Genomic DNA, 20,418 nt, shown 5'->3' with positions numbered 1-20,418 from the left:
ATACCAAACATTACGTCTCTATCTTGAATGGTTCAAAAATTATGGCGAAAGTTAATTGTTTACAACAAACAAACAGAAAAACAGACATACAAACAGAAAGCACAAAAATAATATAAGCCTCGAACCGGGCGCTTAAAAATCCAAACGTAAGTATACAAAACAAAGCAGTTAAATTCTTTGATCTGCTGTTGCCTATATATTGAGATGGAAGTATCCAGTTCATATGTAAAACAAGTAAATATCTTGAGTTGTCGTGAAGTAACAGCAATATTATTAAGATATCAAAACGATAATTGACCAATGAAAATTAACGTTGTAGTTTCTAATGTATAAAGAAGGATATGGAGATAACAAACAGTATTCAATATCAAAGTCCATAAAATACAAAATAGGAGCAGAGCAAATACGGACCTCCGAACCATTAAAGGTGGGATCAGGTGTCATGGAGGAGTGCGCATCACCTGCTGACCGGTCACACCCGCCGTGTGCTCCTTGTCATAATCAGGAAAAAACGGAAAATAGCCGTCGTCAATATAGTACAGTGTATATAAATAATGGGCTAACAATTAGTATGAAAAACGACAGTCGGCACTTGACTCAATAATAAATTGTATTTGCTGACAAGGTCATTGTATCGACCATAGAACTTACGAAACGATGACTTTAAAAAAGATCGCTGATATTCTTGCTTCATCAACTTGCTTGTCAATAGCTTACCTTGTTTCAAAAATTTTTCATGCATAGAGCTAACTCTTGCGCATCGAATCAACTGAGATTATTTTTTCTTTTTAATTTTCCTTCCAGTATTTTTTTTTTTTTTTTTTACAATTTTGGTACCTGTGCTAGGTGCAATTTACATACTTTGTAAATAATTATAAAGTTTTTGACAGGAACTATATTTTCAGGATATATGTGAAGTAACTTCTTGATGGTAGAAGTTTATTTTCTTTAACTTTAAAATTAGGGTACACCAACACATATTTACTTCCGTTCTCTAACATTTAGTGTTATTGGGGAATATTGATGATTTGCATCGTTTACATTCTGACCCCTTCGGTACAGAAACTATGCTAAATTTCTTGCTTGCGTCAACAAATAAAAGACAATTACATCTCGATATATAACTGAACGCACTCTTCCCAAAATCGTTTTCCATGGTGATAATCAACAAAGGTTTTCCTCTTCTTCTATATTAAAAAAACGCTATATTTATCACTCCTAGCTATGATATGTAAATATAAATTCAATAACTTTTTTTTTCTCAGTTGGTTAAGTGGGCCATCGGACTAGTGATCCTCCGCCCGAGACAAGTGGGCCGGTGTAACGTTGAATTTTGACCCGGGTTGAAAATTGACCCGGGGGTCATTTTTCAACGTTGAATACTGAGACCAAAGGAGTTGAATTTGGACCCTAGTCCGTTGAAAACTGAGCCGGGTCGTGGAATTTTGATCATGAAACCGGTTCTAAATTCAACAGGATAAAAACACAAATTTATGACTTGGTTTTCAAAACTATGATTTAAGCTATAGGTGTCGGGGGAACTGGAGGAAGGGGGAGGCTAGGGATGATAAGTCCCCCCCCCCCATTTTTGCAAAGATAGACATAATAAAGGCATTGAAAAAAAGTGACATTGGTTTAGCCTCCCCCCTTTCAACAGGCACATGATAGTGTAGTCAAAGAAAAAAGAGAAATTGGTAGTGCTTGAAAAAAGTTATTGGATTTTCGGGTTTGGACTACTAGTTTTGACAATGGACAAATATTCCATATTTTTTCCTGTCAATTTTTATTCAGATCTGATATTTTTTCTTTTTTAATTAACAATAAAATTAAAAAAGAAGTACATGTACATTTGTATATGTTAATTCTGAATATCAGCATACATAGTTACACAACATACAATCTAGTGTAGAAATTTGCTTATTTAAATATTTGCTTTTGGCTAACAACACCTCATTTATTTCAATGTTAAAATTCGTAATATTAGTATTTGGGAAATGGTAACGCATGATGCACGTGCGTTTTAATGCTTATTTAGTTATGCACTACATTAATAACTTACGATGTCCACCTTGAAAAACGATTTTTTTTTCCAAAATAAAAGGTTTAGGGATCTTTTTTGCATAGTAAATCAAACTGTTCAAGAACGAACCCCACAATACATATTTATTTTGTTAAGAAGAGGATGGAAAAGGGGGTGATCACCCATTTTTGTGGATTTTTTTGGGGGACAACTGCTTTCTCAATAAAAATGGAACTCGGAATTTTCGTATCTTGTGATAAGTCATCAACGAAAATCACTTTGTTAAAAATCACCCTGATTTTACCTTAAAGGTATCCTGAAGTTGATATTAAAAGGAGTTTCATACGTTACCAAGAACTTTGACCCTTTGACCTTGACCTTGGAGTTTGACTTATTTTTAAAATCAAACATTGACCATAATTTTGAAAGGGTTAGAGCCAGTGCTTTTATACTTTACATTTTTAATACTTGTGACAATACCTTTCATTTGATAGCAAGACCTTTGACCTTGACCTTGTAGTTGGACCTACTTTTTAATATTTTTAACCTTGGCCATAACTTCTGAATGGTTAAGGTCAGGGCTTCAATACTTTATATACGATTTTTTGTGGAAAGACCTTTCATTAGATCCGAATTACCTTGACCTTTTGACCTTGACCTATGAGATTTCCGTACTTGTGAAAAAACTTTAAACTTGGCTATGACTTTTGAACGGTAAGGGATAGGGCTTTTTTCACATGTGTAATCCTTGTGAAAAGACCCTCCATTGGATATCGAGAACTGTGACCCTTTGACCTTGGAATTTGACATACTCATTAAAATATTTAACCTTGGCAGTAGCTTTTGAACTGTTGGTGCTAGGACTTTCATACTAACCATATTCTCGATATAATCTTTGTGACAAGTCCTTTCGTTGGTAACAAATAACCTTGACCCTTTGACCTTGACCCCGGAGTTAAAAGTTAATAAACGTTATTCTGGGCCATAAATTTGGACCAGGTGATGCTAGGGTTTTATATTTCACATATATTTTTATTTCTTGTGATAAGGTCTCATATTCGGTATCATCATGTTGGATTTTGATAAATTTGAGAAAATTTAACCTTCGGTATGTTGCCATTCGGGGGCATCAGTGTTTCACAAACACATCTTGTTTCGAATAGAAATGGATACTAGTATGTCTTCGAACAACCAAATAATTATTGAATAAGAAAAAAAATTATCGAATAGGAATACCAAAATTAGCGAATATGAATCGAATGTTTTCAAATAGAAATGACATCGAATAGGAAACGCGTGTTTTCGAAAAGAATAATTTACCCCACCTCTGTTGATTTTTCTTTGAAATCCAGGCTTACGATTGGTTGAAGGCTGTCACGTGAAGGCAGTGGATTACTTATACCCGGTCAGTTGTAAATCCATACCCGGTCGATGTATAACGTCACAAACACAAACGTGACGTCATAATAGGCACAGTGTAAGCGCGATAAAGCATTTAGCAGAGAAAACCATTTATAAACTACAGAGAAAACGTAAATCTTTCATCGGTGGGGTAAATTCGTTACATAGTCATTTAGTGACAGGGTATGGGATGATACCTGGTCAGTAAATTTCATACCTGACTCGGCTCCGCCTCGCCAGGTATGAAATTTACTAACCAGGTATCATCCCATACCCTGTCACTAAATGACTATGTAACTAATAATACCCCGGTATTATGATATAAAGGAATCATATTGTCATCTTTCCTCCAGTGGGAATAGCAATTTATTGAATACAAATTATCGAATAGGAATCACATTGTATCGAATAGGAATGATATGTTTTAGAATAAGAATAATCTCATTTTCAAGGTTATGTTCCGAAAACCATCAATTTTTAAGCCGAGGCAAGCTACTGACAGATAAGTTTGTTACAGGGATTTCACCAACCTTCTTTAAATTCAGCATTACTACATGCTATAATCGCTATATTGATCTTTTTCCCAAATATTACTTATCATTGGTTTCATTTTTGCCAATCTGTTTAATTCTAATTTTTCAGGTTATTAATTTTGTTAATTTTTATACTGAATTTGATGTGTTCTGCTACCCACCTTTATGGTCAATATATATAGGGCTCACATTCTAGACACCAGATTTCCAGGTGTTTTGTTTTATGTCCACTTCATAGTTTTGTAGTTATTTATGGAAGCTATGGATTTTAGAAGTATTGACAACAAGCAAATCGAAAGAATTGTGGTCCCCCGCTTTCGGTGTCTTTGTGCGTGAGATGTCAAATATGAACGCCATATTATATGTCATTTAGAAATTATCAACATAGTTGATTAAAAAAAGAATTAGGTCAATCGTAAAGGTCAAGGCATATGAAATCCCTATCTTTTCTTAATCAAAAGTTAAAAGGATCAAAATGCGTTTGTAAAACACTGATTACCCTGTATGACAACAAAGCGAAGATTAAACTTTTCGTAAATGCAAATCAAAAATTATATTGGTACCCAAATTTCAAAAAGTAGGTGAAACTCCAAGGCCAATGTAGGAGGGTCAATGTTATTGGTATCCAAATGAAGGTCTTCTCACAATATTACTTATGTAAAGTATGAAAGCCCTAGCCCTTACCAGTCGAAAGTTATGGCCAAGGTTAAAGTTTTTAAAAAGTAGATCAAACTCAAAGGTCAAGGTGAAAGGGTGTAAGTACTTGATATCCTATTGAAAGAATTTGTCAAGAGATTTCATATTTGAAGTATGAAAGCCCTAGCGATAACCCTTCAAAAGTTATGGCCAAGGCGAAAGATTTTCAAAATGGGCTAAAGGTCAAGGTCATCAGGTCAAAGTTGTTGATATCTCATGAAAGGTCTTACCATAAAGAATATATATTTGAAATATTAAAGCTCTAGTATCTACCGTTCAAAAGATTTGGAAAAGTAAAAATTAAAAAAAAATTGTGTAAAAGTGGATGAAACTCCAAGGTCAAAGTCAAAAGGTCAAATTTGGTGGTACCCAAAGAAAGGTCTTGTCACCAGGAATACACATGTGCAATTTAAAGGTCATAGCTCTACTAAATCAAAAATTATGGGCAAGGTTAAAGTTTTTGTGACGGACAGACAGACAGACAGACAAATGAGATTTAATGTCCCCTCGCTTTCGCGAAAGCGGGGAAAAAAATTAAGTTGTCAAGCTTGAAGATAACTAAAATCGTGTACTGATCAAAATATATATACACTGGATGATAGGTTTATTTCTATTATTCTTGAAAGGGAAAAAATTTAATTGAAACCGAAATATAAATATAGCGATCCTGATTAATTTTGTAAAACAACTTCCCAGTTCAAAAACTGTTCAAACTCTGAGGTGGGGTCAATATTCAACAGGGTCAATTTTCAACTTGTTGAGATCATCAGGGATAAAAAAAAAATATCAAGAAAAATGACCCCGGGTATAAATTCAACGACAACGGAGAAAGAGCACTCGGAGTTCAATATTCAACGTTCAAAAATGAACCCCGGGTCAATTTTCAACTCCAACCAATATTCAACGTTACACCGGCCGTCGGATTTGTGAACCTCCGCCCAGACTAGTGGGCCGTCGGACTAGTGAACCTTCGGAGTTGTGAACCTTTACACTAATGAACCTTCGCACCAGTGGGCAGACCATTTTAAGGTTAAATCAAATTGAAAGGAGAAGAAAATTCATTTTAAATTAAAAATTAAAAATTTTTTATGCAAATCAAATTGATGAGAGAAGAAAATTCACTGGAAAATACTCATGAATTTTCTTTTCATTTTTACAATTACTTTAAGTTCTTTATTCTTAATGTTAAAATTTGAATGTAAAGGATTTTAATGCAACTCGACTTTTTGACCAGGAAACTATTTTTTCTCATGAACATGTACGTATTAATATAGAAACTACAGCTAGTAATAACGTGCAGCTAAATTTACAATAAGCTGTCTAAGTAACCTTGCATGTAGGTTCATATAATTCTGATCGATCTTTATTATATTTTAGATAAAATATGGTGTACAGATCTAAATTTTAAACACTATTGCTTTGTTTATTGACATCGATGAACATTGGTATGCAAGACAACTAAATTAAGGATAAAATGATGTGGGAAAAATTGAAATTACTTCATTTACAAACTAAAACAATTACATGTAGATTAATTTTTTCAAGGGATTTCCTCTTCTAATTGAAGAATTCTTCCTTTTTCCTGAGCATACTGTGAAAATGGCTTCGAATAGTTGGATGTAAGTATAAAAATGATATTTGTATATTTTATAAAGAAAGTGATTAGAACCACACGTTTCTTAAGATTCTAAACTATAAGTATGTAAATTTTGAGGACTGTTAAAAAGTAAAAATAAATACGACCTGTATACTTAGGCCTTGACACACAATTACTCAATAGTTAAATGTATCATATACCGCCAGTATTCACCCATAATAATAATTTTAAAACTTTTGCCCCGTCTCTAATTATTATGTATTCAAGTTTTAAGTGTGAATCCGAATGCCCAGTGTGATGTATATTTATATGAACTCATCATATTTAAGAGACACTACCAAAAAAGTATTAACTCAATTTTTTTCTTCAAAATTATCTTAACAGTGATTTGGGTATCCAGCATTTATCCGAGTCTGTGTTTGTGGAAGTGCGTCGCATAGTGGGGACCTCTCAACAGGTGACCATGAGGAGAGAAATAATTGATATTGACGAAGTGATACAGAATCATATCCTTGATAAAAAATTCAAAATGGAGACAAGTGGCAGTTATATGGAAGGATTCAGGCTGAAGGGGTCAGATGTAGACGTAATGTCTTGGCTAATTGACCACAATATAATTTGGGACTTGGATCAGGCTCAGAATTATGACTTAAATAGAAAAACACTGATTCTCTGTGATTGTTCGGAAAGTCTGCCTGGATTTGCTTTACTTGAACTCTTGACAAAGACTCACCTGAGATGTATAGAGAATGCATTTATAAGAATCAATGACAGACTCTATATATCAAGTGCTAAGTTCAGAAGGAATCAATTTCATTTTCTTGGATTTAGGGAACATGGACCTTGTAGTAACGGTTTTATTGCAGAATTTGAATATGACTTCGCCATGTGTTTTGTCTGTGACTTTTGGCCCCCTCCAGCTTGCCAGTTCAGAAACAGATGTCACTCATGGCCCCCGCCTCCTATCATTGATGAAATAGTCAGAAAAGGATGTCATTTTGTAGCAGTAGGACACAAACTAGGAAATCACCCCGATAGTGAATGGAGAATTTCCTTTTCTTCGGCTGAGAAATGTCTAGTTTCCTCAATGAATCATTGCCAATTCCTAACGTACGGTCTGCTTAAATTGTTCTTGAAAGAATGTATCAACAGTGGATTAAATGAAGAGGATAAATTACTGTGTTCTTATCACATGAAGACGGCTGTTTTTTGGGTGATTCAACAAAATATGATACCTCACTGGTGTCCACAAAATCTTCTGCAGTGTTTCTGGGTCTGTTTTAAACTTATCCTGAAATGGGTGTATGAAGGCATTTGTCCGAATTTTTTTATTCCAGAAAGCAACATGTTTCTGAGTAAAATTCATGGTCAAGCACAAAAAGAACTGTTTATGAGACTCCATGGATTATATGAGAAGGGTTTAGCATGCCTGCTTCACAGTCCATCCATCCGAACCCATGTTATAAATGTCCTTCTAACTCCTAGGCAATCTGTTTGTACAGATGAAGATGCTTTGCTTTTTAAGTTCAAGTTTGAAGTAGATCTATTCCATGAGATATATAACACCAATCTATCCATAATAAACTTACACACTTGTATGAAGTTCCTTATTGCTATAGAAAGGTTCACAATGTTACCCCTTACACAATATCAGACACTTGTTTTACAGCAGAGTACAGCTATTACACTCAAGAGCACAGCTTTTATTTTACTCAACTTCTTAACAGATTCAATAGCACTCGAAGTAGATACCAACAAATGTAGTAATAAAAAGATTTATTTAACTGACAAAACGTCCCTTTACATGCTGAGATTAGCCGCTAAGTTTGGGTTCATTTCCGACATGCTGTACATTGCCATGTATTATTACAAGACATTCAGATACTCGGAAGCTTTATCTGTTATAGAAGCTATAAAAGCTAAGTTAGGACAACCATATTCAGTGTATATGAGATGTGTACACCCATGGAGATATATCGAGGCTGTAGAGAGACTTTCCTTGTCTACAAAGATGAGAAAGGTAGCATGGGACATTCGTCTGAACAATTTCATATGTTACATTAATGAATTAGTGCTAGAACAACAGTCAGGGTTACAGTGTAGTCACCCTGTATTACATATCCCCCTCTGTGTTCTCTTACACATGTTGGAAGTCTTGTGTTACAGACATGTAGACCCAGTGAGAACACAAAGAGCTCTAAATGATCTACAAGATCTTGTACACCATGACCAGGAGACAGACATACTTGGATATGAAAAAGACATATCATGGGAGATCCTAGGGATTTGTCAACAGATTACAGGGAATTACCAAGCTGCTCTACATTCCTACCAACAATCCCTAACACAGGAAACATTCTACAAAATACAAACCGCTACATTAATAAGGATACAGGAAATAATGGACCTAATCAATAGAGTCTAAAATTTTATAAATAGTACATTAAGTACATGTAAATAAATTTTAGAATCAGATTTTTTTGGGTAAAAAGTCAGTGATTAAAAACTTTTTTGACAATGATATGTAACAGCTGTCACGATTTCCTTTGTGAATTGAAAGTTGGTTTTTAAAATTAATTTTTTATCTAAAATAAAAATTAAATAAATAAAAAGAAGAAAACGAAAAGGGAAAATAACTTTTTAAAACTTTTGAAGGCCATTTAATTCTTTACAATGCATTGTGTTTACCTGTACTTGTATATAAAAGGAACATTTGTAATACATTCAGTTTGCTATTGTTTTTTATATAACATTAATTGTTTTTTTCCCCTCTATGCCCATGATCTCTGACTGATTTCAGCTCATAGAGATCATCTACATTGATTGAACAACAAAATAATGAAATTGTCAAACAAAGCATACCAGCCTCCATAATATATTGTCCAATAAAGAATTAACATGTTTATTCCAAACATTGTATTCTATAATATAATACATAATCAAAGTTTGAACTATTAAATAAGATCAAGATCTGTTATTTCATTTCAGCATTTTATAATATATCGTATTAATACAGTATTTGTACATATATTTAATAAAATCTTCACATTTATGAAATGATTGTTTAATTGATATAAAATATTTAATTTTGAAATTCCAGATTTTGTATTTTCTTCATCTACTTTCCTTTTTACTTCATTACTTTTTGTTTGTGGTGTATGTCAAATATTTGACAATTAAAATAAATTCAATGCATAGAATGACCTTTTAAAATACAAATGTCTTCACAACCAAGACAGAGCAAGAGCTGTCAAGCATAAATTGTAATTAATATCCACTGGACGATAACTTACAACATTGTATGATATCTTTTAATTCTGACTGGAATTTTCAACTAGCTGGGTATTACAATATACACCCATACATTTATTTTTTACCATTCAAATATTTGATAAATATAATATGGCTTATGACTTGTTACTTTTCAAGAATTTTTAAACTAAAAATTCCAATTTGCAGAAATAGACATTATTGTTATTAAATGTAAAACAAAACAAATAGAGGTAACACAAAAATAACTTAAAAAGTTCTACGTAAGAGGCAGTACTATTAGTAACCAATAACAAAATCAAAATGAACATTAAAGCTATGTTTGAACGATAAAATCACTGATAGTTATATGAGAAAAATCATGAGGACATTTTCATTCTTACATGCATGTTTTATTACGAAATGTTTTGAACATTGTTTAAAAATTTGACATGTAAAAGGTCATTAATATCACAATTTGGCTGAGTCCTTTGAGGGGTTTGGGTCATATCCCCTCGCCAGTCCCAGCAGGCATGATGACAAATAAAGCTGACATTTAGATCATCCATTCTGAAGCAGTGGCACTGAAAGACATCAAGTAGACAGTTTCCTTTCATTAACAGTTCTGAGAGAAAGAGCTCTCATTTGCTTCTTGTATTCACACCTAAACTTCTGCAGATCTATCATACAACCCGAAAAAGAAACATGGAGATCAGATAGGAAAGAAAAAATGGAAAAAAAAAATGGAACATTTTTAAAAATTTGTGAAATGATTAAAATTGTCTATCTTTTCAAAATTATGTGAAATCACTAGTTTTAATGGGTGTTTATTTATTTTACAAAAATAAGTGATTTGAAAGTATTCTATTCCAGATGATTCAGATTTTTTCAGTGCTTAATTTTTTTGAACACGACTCGTATACATGTCAGGCGTACGTGATTTTCGATATCATTAACTACGATACACCAACACCAGGGTATACTTTTCAAATTCTTTACACCTGACTGCTTAACTGTCACGGGTACCAGCGCGGAATGGCGACCCGTGTTTGTGCTGGTCATCTTGCATTATCTTTGTTTACATTTCATTGCAGTTACGTCTATCTTTGCTTGCACTGACCTGCACAACTATAATTGTAACTTTGTTTGGTATATTTACTTTAAAGTATTACGTTATAAAGTATTCTCGCTACCGAGTGCTGTATACATGCTTTATACACCGTCAACTGATAACAATGAATTGTGACAAGTCCTGTGCTTTATATTGGGGTCTGCAGGTGTAGCGAGAATCCGAACAAAAATGGCGGATACATTCCTTTTACGAAGATTTATGGACGATACGTAGAGCACGATAAAAGTTCTTTAAATCTTTAATCATTCAATCCAACATCTACATGTATATAATGTATATAAAATTGTTTTTCATATTTTGCAAATTATATTTACATTTCACAATAAAGCTGCTACTTGTTGTTGCTATGTCCAAATGGTGTGTTGTTGTTTATATTACTTTCATTTAAAAATAATAAATGGATTTTAAGTAGAATCAATTATTAAATCTGCCCTTCTTATACATACTTACACAAAATATTAATATCACCTCTAAGAGCCCCAAGTTGATGTTTTTTTTTCACTTTCAAGCATTTATCCAGAGGATCTTTGAAGACGGGCGAGAGTGTCTCTCTCATTTCAGGTTTATTATTTAACATCTGAATCATTGGTTCACATTGTTATACAGTTGAATTTCAGTGTCTCAAATACTGATATCTCGAAAGCCATGAATATGTCAAAGTGATTTGGAAGTCTCAGCTTCTTATTATCATTATTATTTGAGTATTTTACCCTTGATATCTCAAATCCTCACATATCTTAAAAGTTTTTTTTCTGTCTCTTTGAGTTTGAATTTACAAAATTTGTTAGAACTTTTATAATACAATATCAAATCATGCCAAAGTACCAGAAAATATTCAATTTTTAACAATTCAATTCTCTTTAAAGATAATGCTGATAATTTTTCAGGCTAATTCTAGTAGCCAATTTGTGGTAGTATTCTGTGATCAAAGTTTATACGTGTAAATTTTTACTAGTAAAGAAAGCTAATTAATTTTTGGAATGAATAAATCTTGTACTAAAGCTAGAACTGTCCAAAGGGGACGAAATATTCTCGCTGGGTTTTTCAGAGGTGGTAAATCATGAATATTTTATGGATCTATAAGAGAAGAGATAAATACTAAAACATTTTTAGTGCAAATGTAATTGTTGCTCATTATATTTTTTATGAATAAAACGAAGGTGCAGCCTAGTAGAAAAAAATAAAGACTAAAGATAAAGACGAGACACAAATTATGAACTTTTTCTGTCAGTGACCTTGAACTTAATTTAGTGACCTTGGTTCAAAGACATGACACATCCTCATGTCATAAGCAATCTTTGTGTATAATAGGAACTCACCATGTTTATTCATAAGACAGATATGGAGCGGACATGAATTATAATTTTTTTCCTGTCAGTGTCCTTGAACTTGCATAAATGTCCTTGGGTCAAGGTCATGACACAACCTCAGGTCATAAGCAATCTTTGTGTATGAAGAAGTTTATCCATAAGAAAGATATGAACCAAGCACAAATAATTAACATTTTTCTTTCAGTGGCATTAAACTTGTACGAATGACCTTGGGTCAAAGTCATGCCACATCCTCAAGACATAATCAATCTTTGTGTAAAACAGGAACTTACCAAGCTTATCCAGAAGAAAGATATGAACCAGACATGAATCAAGAAATTTTTCGTTAAGTGACCTTAAACTTAAATGAACTTGGTTCAAAGTCATAAAACACCCTCAGCTCATCACAAGCCATCTTTGTATGAAGTAGTATATTAAAGTTTTTTGACACAGGTATGTACCAAATACGATTTTTTTAGTGACCTTGAACTTGCACAGATAACCTTTGATCAAGGTCATGACACAACCTTAGGTCATGAGCAATCTTTGCGTGAAATGGGAACTCATCAAGTTTATCCATAAGAAAGATATAGACCGGACACTAATTATTAAAATGTTCTTCCAGTGAGCTTGAACTTCCCCAAATGACCCAGGGTCAAGGTCATGACACACTCTTAGGTCATTAACAATCTTTGTGTGAAGTAGTAGATTCTAATGTTTCTCCGTAAGAAAGATATGGATCGGACACGTTTGCAAAGACAGACAGATGGACAGAGCCAGACGGACGGACAAGCTGATTCCTATATACCCCCTAAACCTCGTTTGCCGAGGGTATAACTAGGTTGAAAACTCTAGCAAATAATTTATTAATCACAGAACATTACCATGTTTACTTGAAAGCTAGATATACCGGTGCTCATATCAATGTTTACCTTTTGACCTTGACTTTTGGACAAGTGGCCTTCAATCTATAGGGATCTTTTTAATTGTGTAGTGAATATGAAATCCGTGCATTGCGACAAACTCATGTGCTTTTGTCAAATGAAAAGGCTTATTCATGCAAATACAAAAATACAACATTGTAACTTTGATATTTGATTGATTGCATATTGTTTAGTGTCCCATTCGAGGATTTTTCACTCATATAGACACGTCATCGTATGCTTGTCAATAATTTATCTCGTTGTAGAAATTGTTCATACATAGAGCATGCTCTTGCGTATCGAATCAATTGAGATTATTATGCATCCGGATCGATAGATCCGGGGCGTATATTGTTTTGTTCTGTCTATCTGTTTGTATGTTTGTTTGTCTGCAAACTTTAAACCTCACCATGACTTTTGAATCATGAAAGAAAGAGACTTCATATTTAGTATGCATACTTCACTAATTAAGCTCTTTCCTATGACCATGTGACATTGAATGTGACTTTTATGCTAAAAATAGTTTATTTGATCTTTCACCATAACTTTTAATTCATAGGAGATAGAGGCTTCATAATTGGTTTGCATACTAGTCAAGTTCTTTCAAATTTGCATACTAGTCAAGTTCTTTCAAATTATACCAATGTCAATGACCCTGTGACCTATATAAATTGACCTATATGCTAAAATAGCTTTTTCTTTTTCTTTTCTTTTTTCTTTTTTTTTTTTTTTTTTTACAATTTTGGACCTGTGCCAGGTGCAATTAACATACTTTGGAAATAATTAAACTTTTTGACAGGAACTATATTTTCAGGATATATATGAAGCGACTTCTTGGGGTTAGAAGATTTTTTCTTTAACTTTAAAATAGGATACACCACCTCAGATCTGCTTCCGTTAATTCGTTAATTGTTCTGCTACATGTAGTATTATTGGAGAATATTGATGATTTGCATAATTTACATTCTGACCCCTTCGCCGTGGAAATTGGTCGGTATTTCTTGGCATGCCTCAACAAATAATAGACTATTGCATCTCGATATATAAGTGAACGCACTCTACCCATTTTCATTTTCCATGATGACCACCCATTCTCAATATAAGGGCTCAAATGATGTCGCCTCATTTTCATTTAAAAGAAATACCACTGATGTAATTTTTAAATCAACATTATAAATAGTCATATAACAATGAATAAGAATTCATATAATTATCGATCTGAAAGAGTATTTAAGGAGTTCCAAATTCAAATATAGTAGCCTATTTGAAATGTACGTTACTGTCGCCGAGGCAAATATTATTCTGAATCCCCTCTGTGTAATATATAGTTTTGATTCTCAAGTAAAAATTTTCTGATAAGTTAAACCTTGTATCATATATATTTCTTTTCATAACAATAAATACATTTTCTTTGTGATAATAAATAATTTTTATTGTGCAATGTCCCTGTCGCTTAATTCTATTTCAACCACATTACAAGCAAACACAAAGATTATAAACCTGATAGTTTTGTTCTCCTTTATTTATTGATGGGCTAAATTTGAAATTTCAAAGGATTAATTACTCCTACTTAGATAATGTAACATGAAATTGAACAACTTGAGCAACTTTTATAAATATGTTTACGGAATGAAAGACATTTTCAATCGTAGAGATAAGAAAGAAATGTACGTTACTTATATTCTTCCATTAAGAATACATATTAAGTAGAAAATATGAGACGACTCTGAATAAGCAACCCCTTGTATCCTGTAAACTGGCAAAGACGTTTTGCTTAACACAATTAAAAATTATTTTTTACATGAAAAGTGATCATTTGAAATGTACGTGACTGAAATGTACGTTACCATGAAATTCGAATTAAGTGAATCTCGCACGAATTTTCATGTATTCTAATACTTTCACACACTCGAATGTGTACACAAAGGAAAGTTTCAAAGGTTGGAGGTCGGCTAAATCCCAAAATTAATGAAAAGAAACGTCTCTGCCGAGGAAAAAAAATATATTAAGGTCAATTATTATGTAATATAATTTTGATACCTGGTATATATTTCTGAATACGAAACCTGTATGATGCATAACTTATGATATGCAGGTTCAAATAGTATCAATATATTGCGCGTCTAACGTATGCTTGTGGAAGAGAATCGATTTTTATATTTGAAATGTACGTTACGTATGGTAACGTACATTTGATGTATTTCTAACTGACATTTTTTTTTTAATTTAGTCAATGAATTGCGTTTACACGAGCGAAACAAAATTATCGTTACAATCCATTTGACAACTGGCCACATCTAAATGCACCCCAATCCTCGTAAATGTTTTAAACTGTTACCAAATGCTAGAAAATTTATTTCTAAATGTCTTAAATTCATCTTTGGCAACCTTTTTGCAGTTTGTTTACTTTTCATGTGCGACTTTTCGTCAATATTAATTGAATTGTTGTTGATAATTTAAAACAAGGTATGCATAGGCTTATAATTGGTAAAAAAAAACAAACGAAACAAAACAAAAAAAGAAAAAGAAACAAAACAAATAAACCCAGAACACAAGACGGTCACGTACATTTCAAATACTGAATACTCAGTTTTGTTTGAATCATTGCATTTTGGGTTATATTTTTCCAGATCTGCTAAAAAGCACGTATGTTTGTGTTTTGAAAAACGATGTTGCAACATACGAAATGAAATTGTTAAGACTGTCGATGGATATATTCGGAATAGATTTATGTTAAGTTTCAATGGCCAAATACAAACATTTGTTAGATCATAGCAAAATACATCTGACTCTTATATTTTTTTGTCTGTAACCTTGCACACAGTTAGAAGTAACTAGGCTACGACCGATGTCGATTTCAGCGCAACAGCACAAAAGAATGGTTATGAACTGAGGTGGAGGGGACTCCCCAATAATATGTGAAATGAACGTTACCGAAGTGACGTGACATTCTTGTAGTTGATGACAATAACCTCGTTTGTTACATTATGATTTCTTATATTACTGCATTAAAACGCTTCATTGATATGATTTTTATGTCAAAAATTGCTTTTTTTCCCCATATTTTCTTATTACTAATTTACATATTATTACAAGCTTGAAATGTACGTTACCTACTCATATTCTGAGGCAATCGTGTCTTTATAGTGGTGATTGTGACATATAACACAATGTGATTACATAGAGAATCTTTTTGGAATAAACTGAAACAAAACGATGAATTTTTAGATGAATTTTAGATAAATTTTAAGCTTTTTATTACACAGAAATATATCTTGAAATGTACGTTACATTTACATAGTTTTCTAAATCGGCATGGATATATGTTAAAAAAGACAGTAACTTCAAAATAGAATTTTTCTACATGTTCATGTTAGGTTCCAGTATCTATTAAAAATGACAAGATTCCAAACTGATCGCTCTTAACATAACAGAGAGAAGAATTCAAAGCATATATTTAAAAAATGTTTTTACACATCTGGATCAAAAAGTAACCTTTGTTTTTTGAAAGGAAAAATCAAACGCACGTTCGTATGCCGAGAAAATATGTTGCTGACAGAGTTGGTAGGATGTGCTGGTGTTAAGATGAGATATTCCAATTGTGATTTTAATGACTACATTTTTTTTGACATATTTTTTTGGACATTGAAGAAAGAGTAACTTAAATTTCAAGCTACATTTCTGAATAAAATTACCCTCTACTTTATCGTCTTGTCATTATTTCATGTATTATAATTTGATGAAAAAAATTTGGAAACCAAATCTTCAGATACTTTCTTTCAAAGGTAATTGATAGAAAAATTGTTATCTTGAACTTCATTTTTTTTAAAAAATCAGAGAGGCATTTGTGCCCTTATATTGAGAATGGGTGGATAATCGACAAAGGTTTTCCTCTGCTAGTATATTTATACTATATTTATCAACCCTTGTTTTGATATGTAAATATAAATTCCATAACTTTTTCTCAAATTGGATTAGTGGGACATGGGACTTGTGAACCTTCGCCCGAGACTAGTGGGCCGTCGGACTAGTGAACCTTCGGATTAGTGAACTAGCACCAGTGGGCAGTCGGACTAGTGAATCTTCGGATTTGTGACTTTTTACACTAGTGGGCCGTCGGACTAGTGAACCTTCGGATTAGTGAACTAGCACTAGTGGGCAGACCCTTTTAAGGTTAATTTAAATTGATGGGAGAAGAAAATTCACTGGAAATTAAAACAATAAATGAATAAATAAATAGAAATGAACAAGAAATAAATATCTAAGAAATGGAAAAATAAACCGTTTGAAATATTTAAGTTAATCAAATTGATGGGAGAAGAAAATTCACTGGAAAATTCTCATAAATTTTCTCATGACTTTTACAATTAATCAAAAGTTCTAAATTCTTAGTGCTAAAATTAGAATGTGTCAGATTTTAATGCAACTCGACTTTTTGACCAGGAAACTTTTTTCTCATATATTTATATAGAAACTACAGCTAGTAATTACGTGCAACTAAATTTACAGTAAGCTGTCTGAGTGACCTTGTGACGCTGGTTCATACACTTAATTTAGATCAATCTTTATTATATTGTGGACAGATTGATTGATTATATGTTGTTTAACGTCCCTCTCAAGAAATTTTCACACATATTCGGAGACGTCACCGTATGCCAATGAAGGGCTTCAAATTTAGATCTACACTCGGCACTCAGGGCCATTGAGCAGTGAGGGTTCTTTAACCTGCCAACGCCTGACGCGACACGGGACCTACATTTTTAAGGTCATATCCGAAAGACCCGTGGCTTTCACTTCTAATGCCGAGCGTTTAGCAAAGGAACAGTCACTAATATCTATGTTCACATCTTAGGTTTGACGCAGCGCCGCGAACGAGAATCAAACCCGGGCCTCCCGTATTATATTGTAGATAAAATATGTGTTAAGATCTAAATTTTAAACATAACTGCTGTGTTCATTGATATCGAAAAACATTGTTATGGAAGACACCTAAATTTAAGATAAAATGATGTAGAAAACTAGAAATTACTTAATTTACACAGTAAAACAAGTAGATTCATTTAAGGGATTTCCTCTTCTAATTGAAGAATTCTTCCTCTTTCCTGAAAATAATGTGAAGATGGCTTCTTATAGTTGGATGTAAGTATAAAAATGAGATTTGTATATGTTATTATAAATAAAGATTATAACCACACATTTCTTAAGATTCTAAACTGTAATGATGTAAATCTTGATGACTTTTGAAAGGTAAAAATGATTACGACCTGTATACTTAGGCCTTGATACACATTAACTCAATAGTTATATTATCATATACCGCCAGTATTCACCCAAAATGTTAATTTTTAAAACTATTGTCCTGTCTCTAATTATTATTGGATTCAAGTTCCAAATGTGAATCCGAATGCCGGCGTGATATATATTCATTTGAACCCATCACATTTAAGAGACACTACCAAAAAAGTATTCACTCAATTTTTTTCCTGTAAAATTATCAATGTATTTTTTAGCAGTGATTTGGGTATTCAGCATTTATCAGAGTCTGTGTTTGTGGAACTGCGTCGCATAGTTGGGACCTCTCAACATGTGTCCATGAGGAGAGAAATACTTGATATGGACGAAATGATACAGAATTATATGCATTTAAGTTATCATTATTTATCAAAAATGGAAACAAGTGGCAGTTATATGGAAGGATTCAGGCTAAAGGGGTCAGATGTTGACATGATGTCTTGGCCAATTGACCACAATATAATTTGGGACTTGGATCAGGCTCAGCATTATGACTTAACTAGAAAAACACTGATTCTCTGTGATTGTTCGGAAAGTCTGCCTGGATTTGCTTTACTTGAACTATTGACAAAGACTCACCTGAGATCTATAGAGAATGCATTTATAAGAATCAATGACAGACTCTATATATCAAGTGCTAAGTTCAGAAGGAATCATCTTTTTGGATTTAGGGAACATGGTCCTTGTAGTAACGGTTTTCAAGCGGAATTAGAATATGACTTTGCCCACTGTTTTGTCTGTGATTTTTGGCCCCCTCCAGCTTGCCAGTGGAGAAACAGATGTCACTCATGGCCCCCTCCTCCTATCATTGATGGAATAGTCAGAAAAGGATGTCATTTTGTAGCAGTAGGACACAAATTAGGAAATCACCCCGACAGTGAATGGAGAATTTCCTTTTCTTTGGCTGAGAAATGTTTAGTTTCCTCAATGAATCATTGCCAATTCCTAACGTACGGTCTGCTTAAATTGTTCTTAAAAGAATGCATCAACAGTGGATTAAATGAAGAGGATAAATTACTGTGTTCTTATCACATGAAGACGGCTGTTTTTTGGGTGATTCAACAAAATATGATACCTTACTGGTGTCCACAAAATCTCTTGCAGTGTTTCTGGGTCTGTTTTAAACTTATCCTGAAATGGGTGTATGACGGCATTTGTCCGAATTTTTTTATTCCAGAAAACAACATGTTTCTAACTAAAATTCATGGTCAAGCACAAAAAGAATTGTTTATTAGACTCTATGGATTATATGAGAAAGGTTTAGCATGCCTGCTTCACAGTCCATCCATCAGATCCCATGTTATAAGTGTCCTTCTAAATCCTAGGCAATATGTTCGTATAGATGAAGATGCTTTGCTTTCTAAGTTCAAGTTTGAAGGTGATCTATTTCATGAGATATATAACACCAATCTCCCCATAATGGACTTGCACACTTGTATGGAGTTCCTTATTACTATTGAAAGGTTCACAATTTTACCCCTTACACAATATCAGAAACTTGTTTTACAGCAGAGTACAGCTATTACACTCCAGGACACAGCTTTTATTTTACTCAACTTCTTAACAGATTCAATAGCATTCGAAGTGGATACCAATACATGTAGTAATAAAAAGATATATTTAATTGACAAAACATCCCTTTACATGCTAAGATTAGTCGCTAAGTTTGGGTTCATTTCCAACATGTTGTATGTTGCCATGTATTATTACAAGACATTCAGATACTTGCAAGCTTTAACTGTAATAGAAGCTACAAAAGCTAAATTAGGACAACCATATTCAGTGAATATGAGATATGTATACCCACAGAGATATAGCGAGGCTGTAGAGAGACTTTCCTTGTCTACAAAGATGAGAAAGGTAGCATGGGACATTCGTCTGAACAATTTAATGTATTACATAAATGAATTAGTGCCAGAACAACAGTCGGGGTTACCGTATAGACACCCAGGGTTAGGTATCCCCCTCTATGTTCTCTTACACATGTTGGAGATCTTGTGTTACAGACATGTAGTCCCAGTGAGAACACAAAGAGCGCTAGATGACCTACAAGATCTTGTACACCATAATCAGGAGACAGATCTACTTGGAAATGGAAAAGAAATATCATGGGAGATCCTAGGGATTTTTCAACAGATTACTGGGAATTACCAAGCAGCTCTATATTCCTACCGACAATCCCTTACACAAGAAACATTCAACAAAATACAAATCGCTACATTAATGAGGATACGCCAAATCATGGACCTAATCAATAGAGTCTAA

At 33.3% G+C, this 20,418-nt stretch overlaps 2 protein-coding genes across 2 annotated transcripts; both read left to right on the top strand.

Moving 5' to 3' along the window:
- The first annotated feature begins 6,218 nt into the window (after nt 1–6,218).
- Nucleotides 6,219–9,069, top strand: LOC134242566 (uncharacterized). Its single transcript, XM_062724663.1, has 2 exons — nt 6,219–6,269; nt 6,632–9,069. Exons 1-2 carry the CDS (start codon nt 6,250–6,252, stop codon nt 8,670–8,672), a joined length of 2,061 nt encoding a protein of 686 aa, XP_062580647.1. The 5' UTR covers nt 6,219–6,249; the 3' UTR covers nt 8,673–9,069.
- A 9,459-nt stretch (nt 9,070–18,528) lies between these two features.
- LOC134242565 (uncharacterized) lies at nt 18,529–20,418 on the top strand. The gene has a single exon (XM_062724662.1). The coding sequence runs from the start codon at nt 18,529–18,531 to the stop codon at nt 20,416–20,418; it is 1,890 nt and encodes a 629-aa protein (XP_062580646.1).

The sequence above is a fragment of the Saccostrea cucullata genome, unplaced genomic scaffold (assembly GCF_032062105.1).
Source record: "Saccostrea cucullata isolate Sc308-1 unplaced genomic scaffold, CSIRO_AGI_Scuc_v1 ctg2747, whole genome shotgun sequence".
In the NCBI taxonomy this organism is placed as follows: Eukaryota; Metazoa; Mollusca; class Bivalvia; order Ostreida; family Ostreidae; genus Saccostrea; species Saccostrea cuccullata.
The sequence above is the reverse complement of the archived record's forward strand: the minus strand, read 5'-3'. Positions and strand labels throughout refer to the sequence as shown.

What these genes read in the sequence shown, in the direction of transcription:
- LOC134242566 (XM_062724663.1), top strand. Translation starts at nt 6,250, where the DNA reads ATGGCTTCGAATAGTTGGAT. An exon ending in ATGGCTTCGAATAGTTGGAT is followed by an intron (nt 6,270 to 6,631) that starts GTAAGTATAAAA and finishes TTATCTTAACAG; the next exon opens with TGATTTGGGTATCCAGCATT.
- LOC134242565 (XM_062724662.1), top strand. Translation starts at nt 18,529, where the DNA reads ATGGAAACAAGTGGCAGTTATATGGAAGGATTCAGGCTAAAGGGGTCA.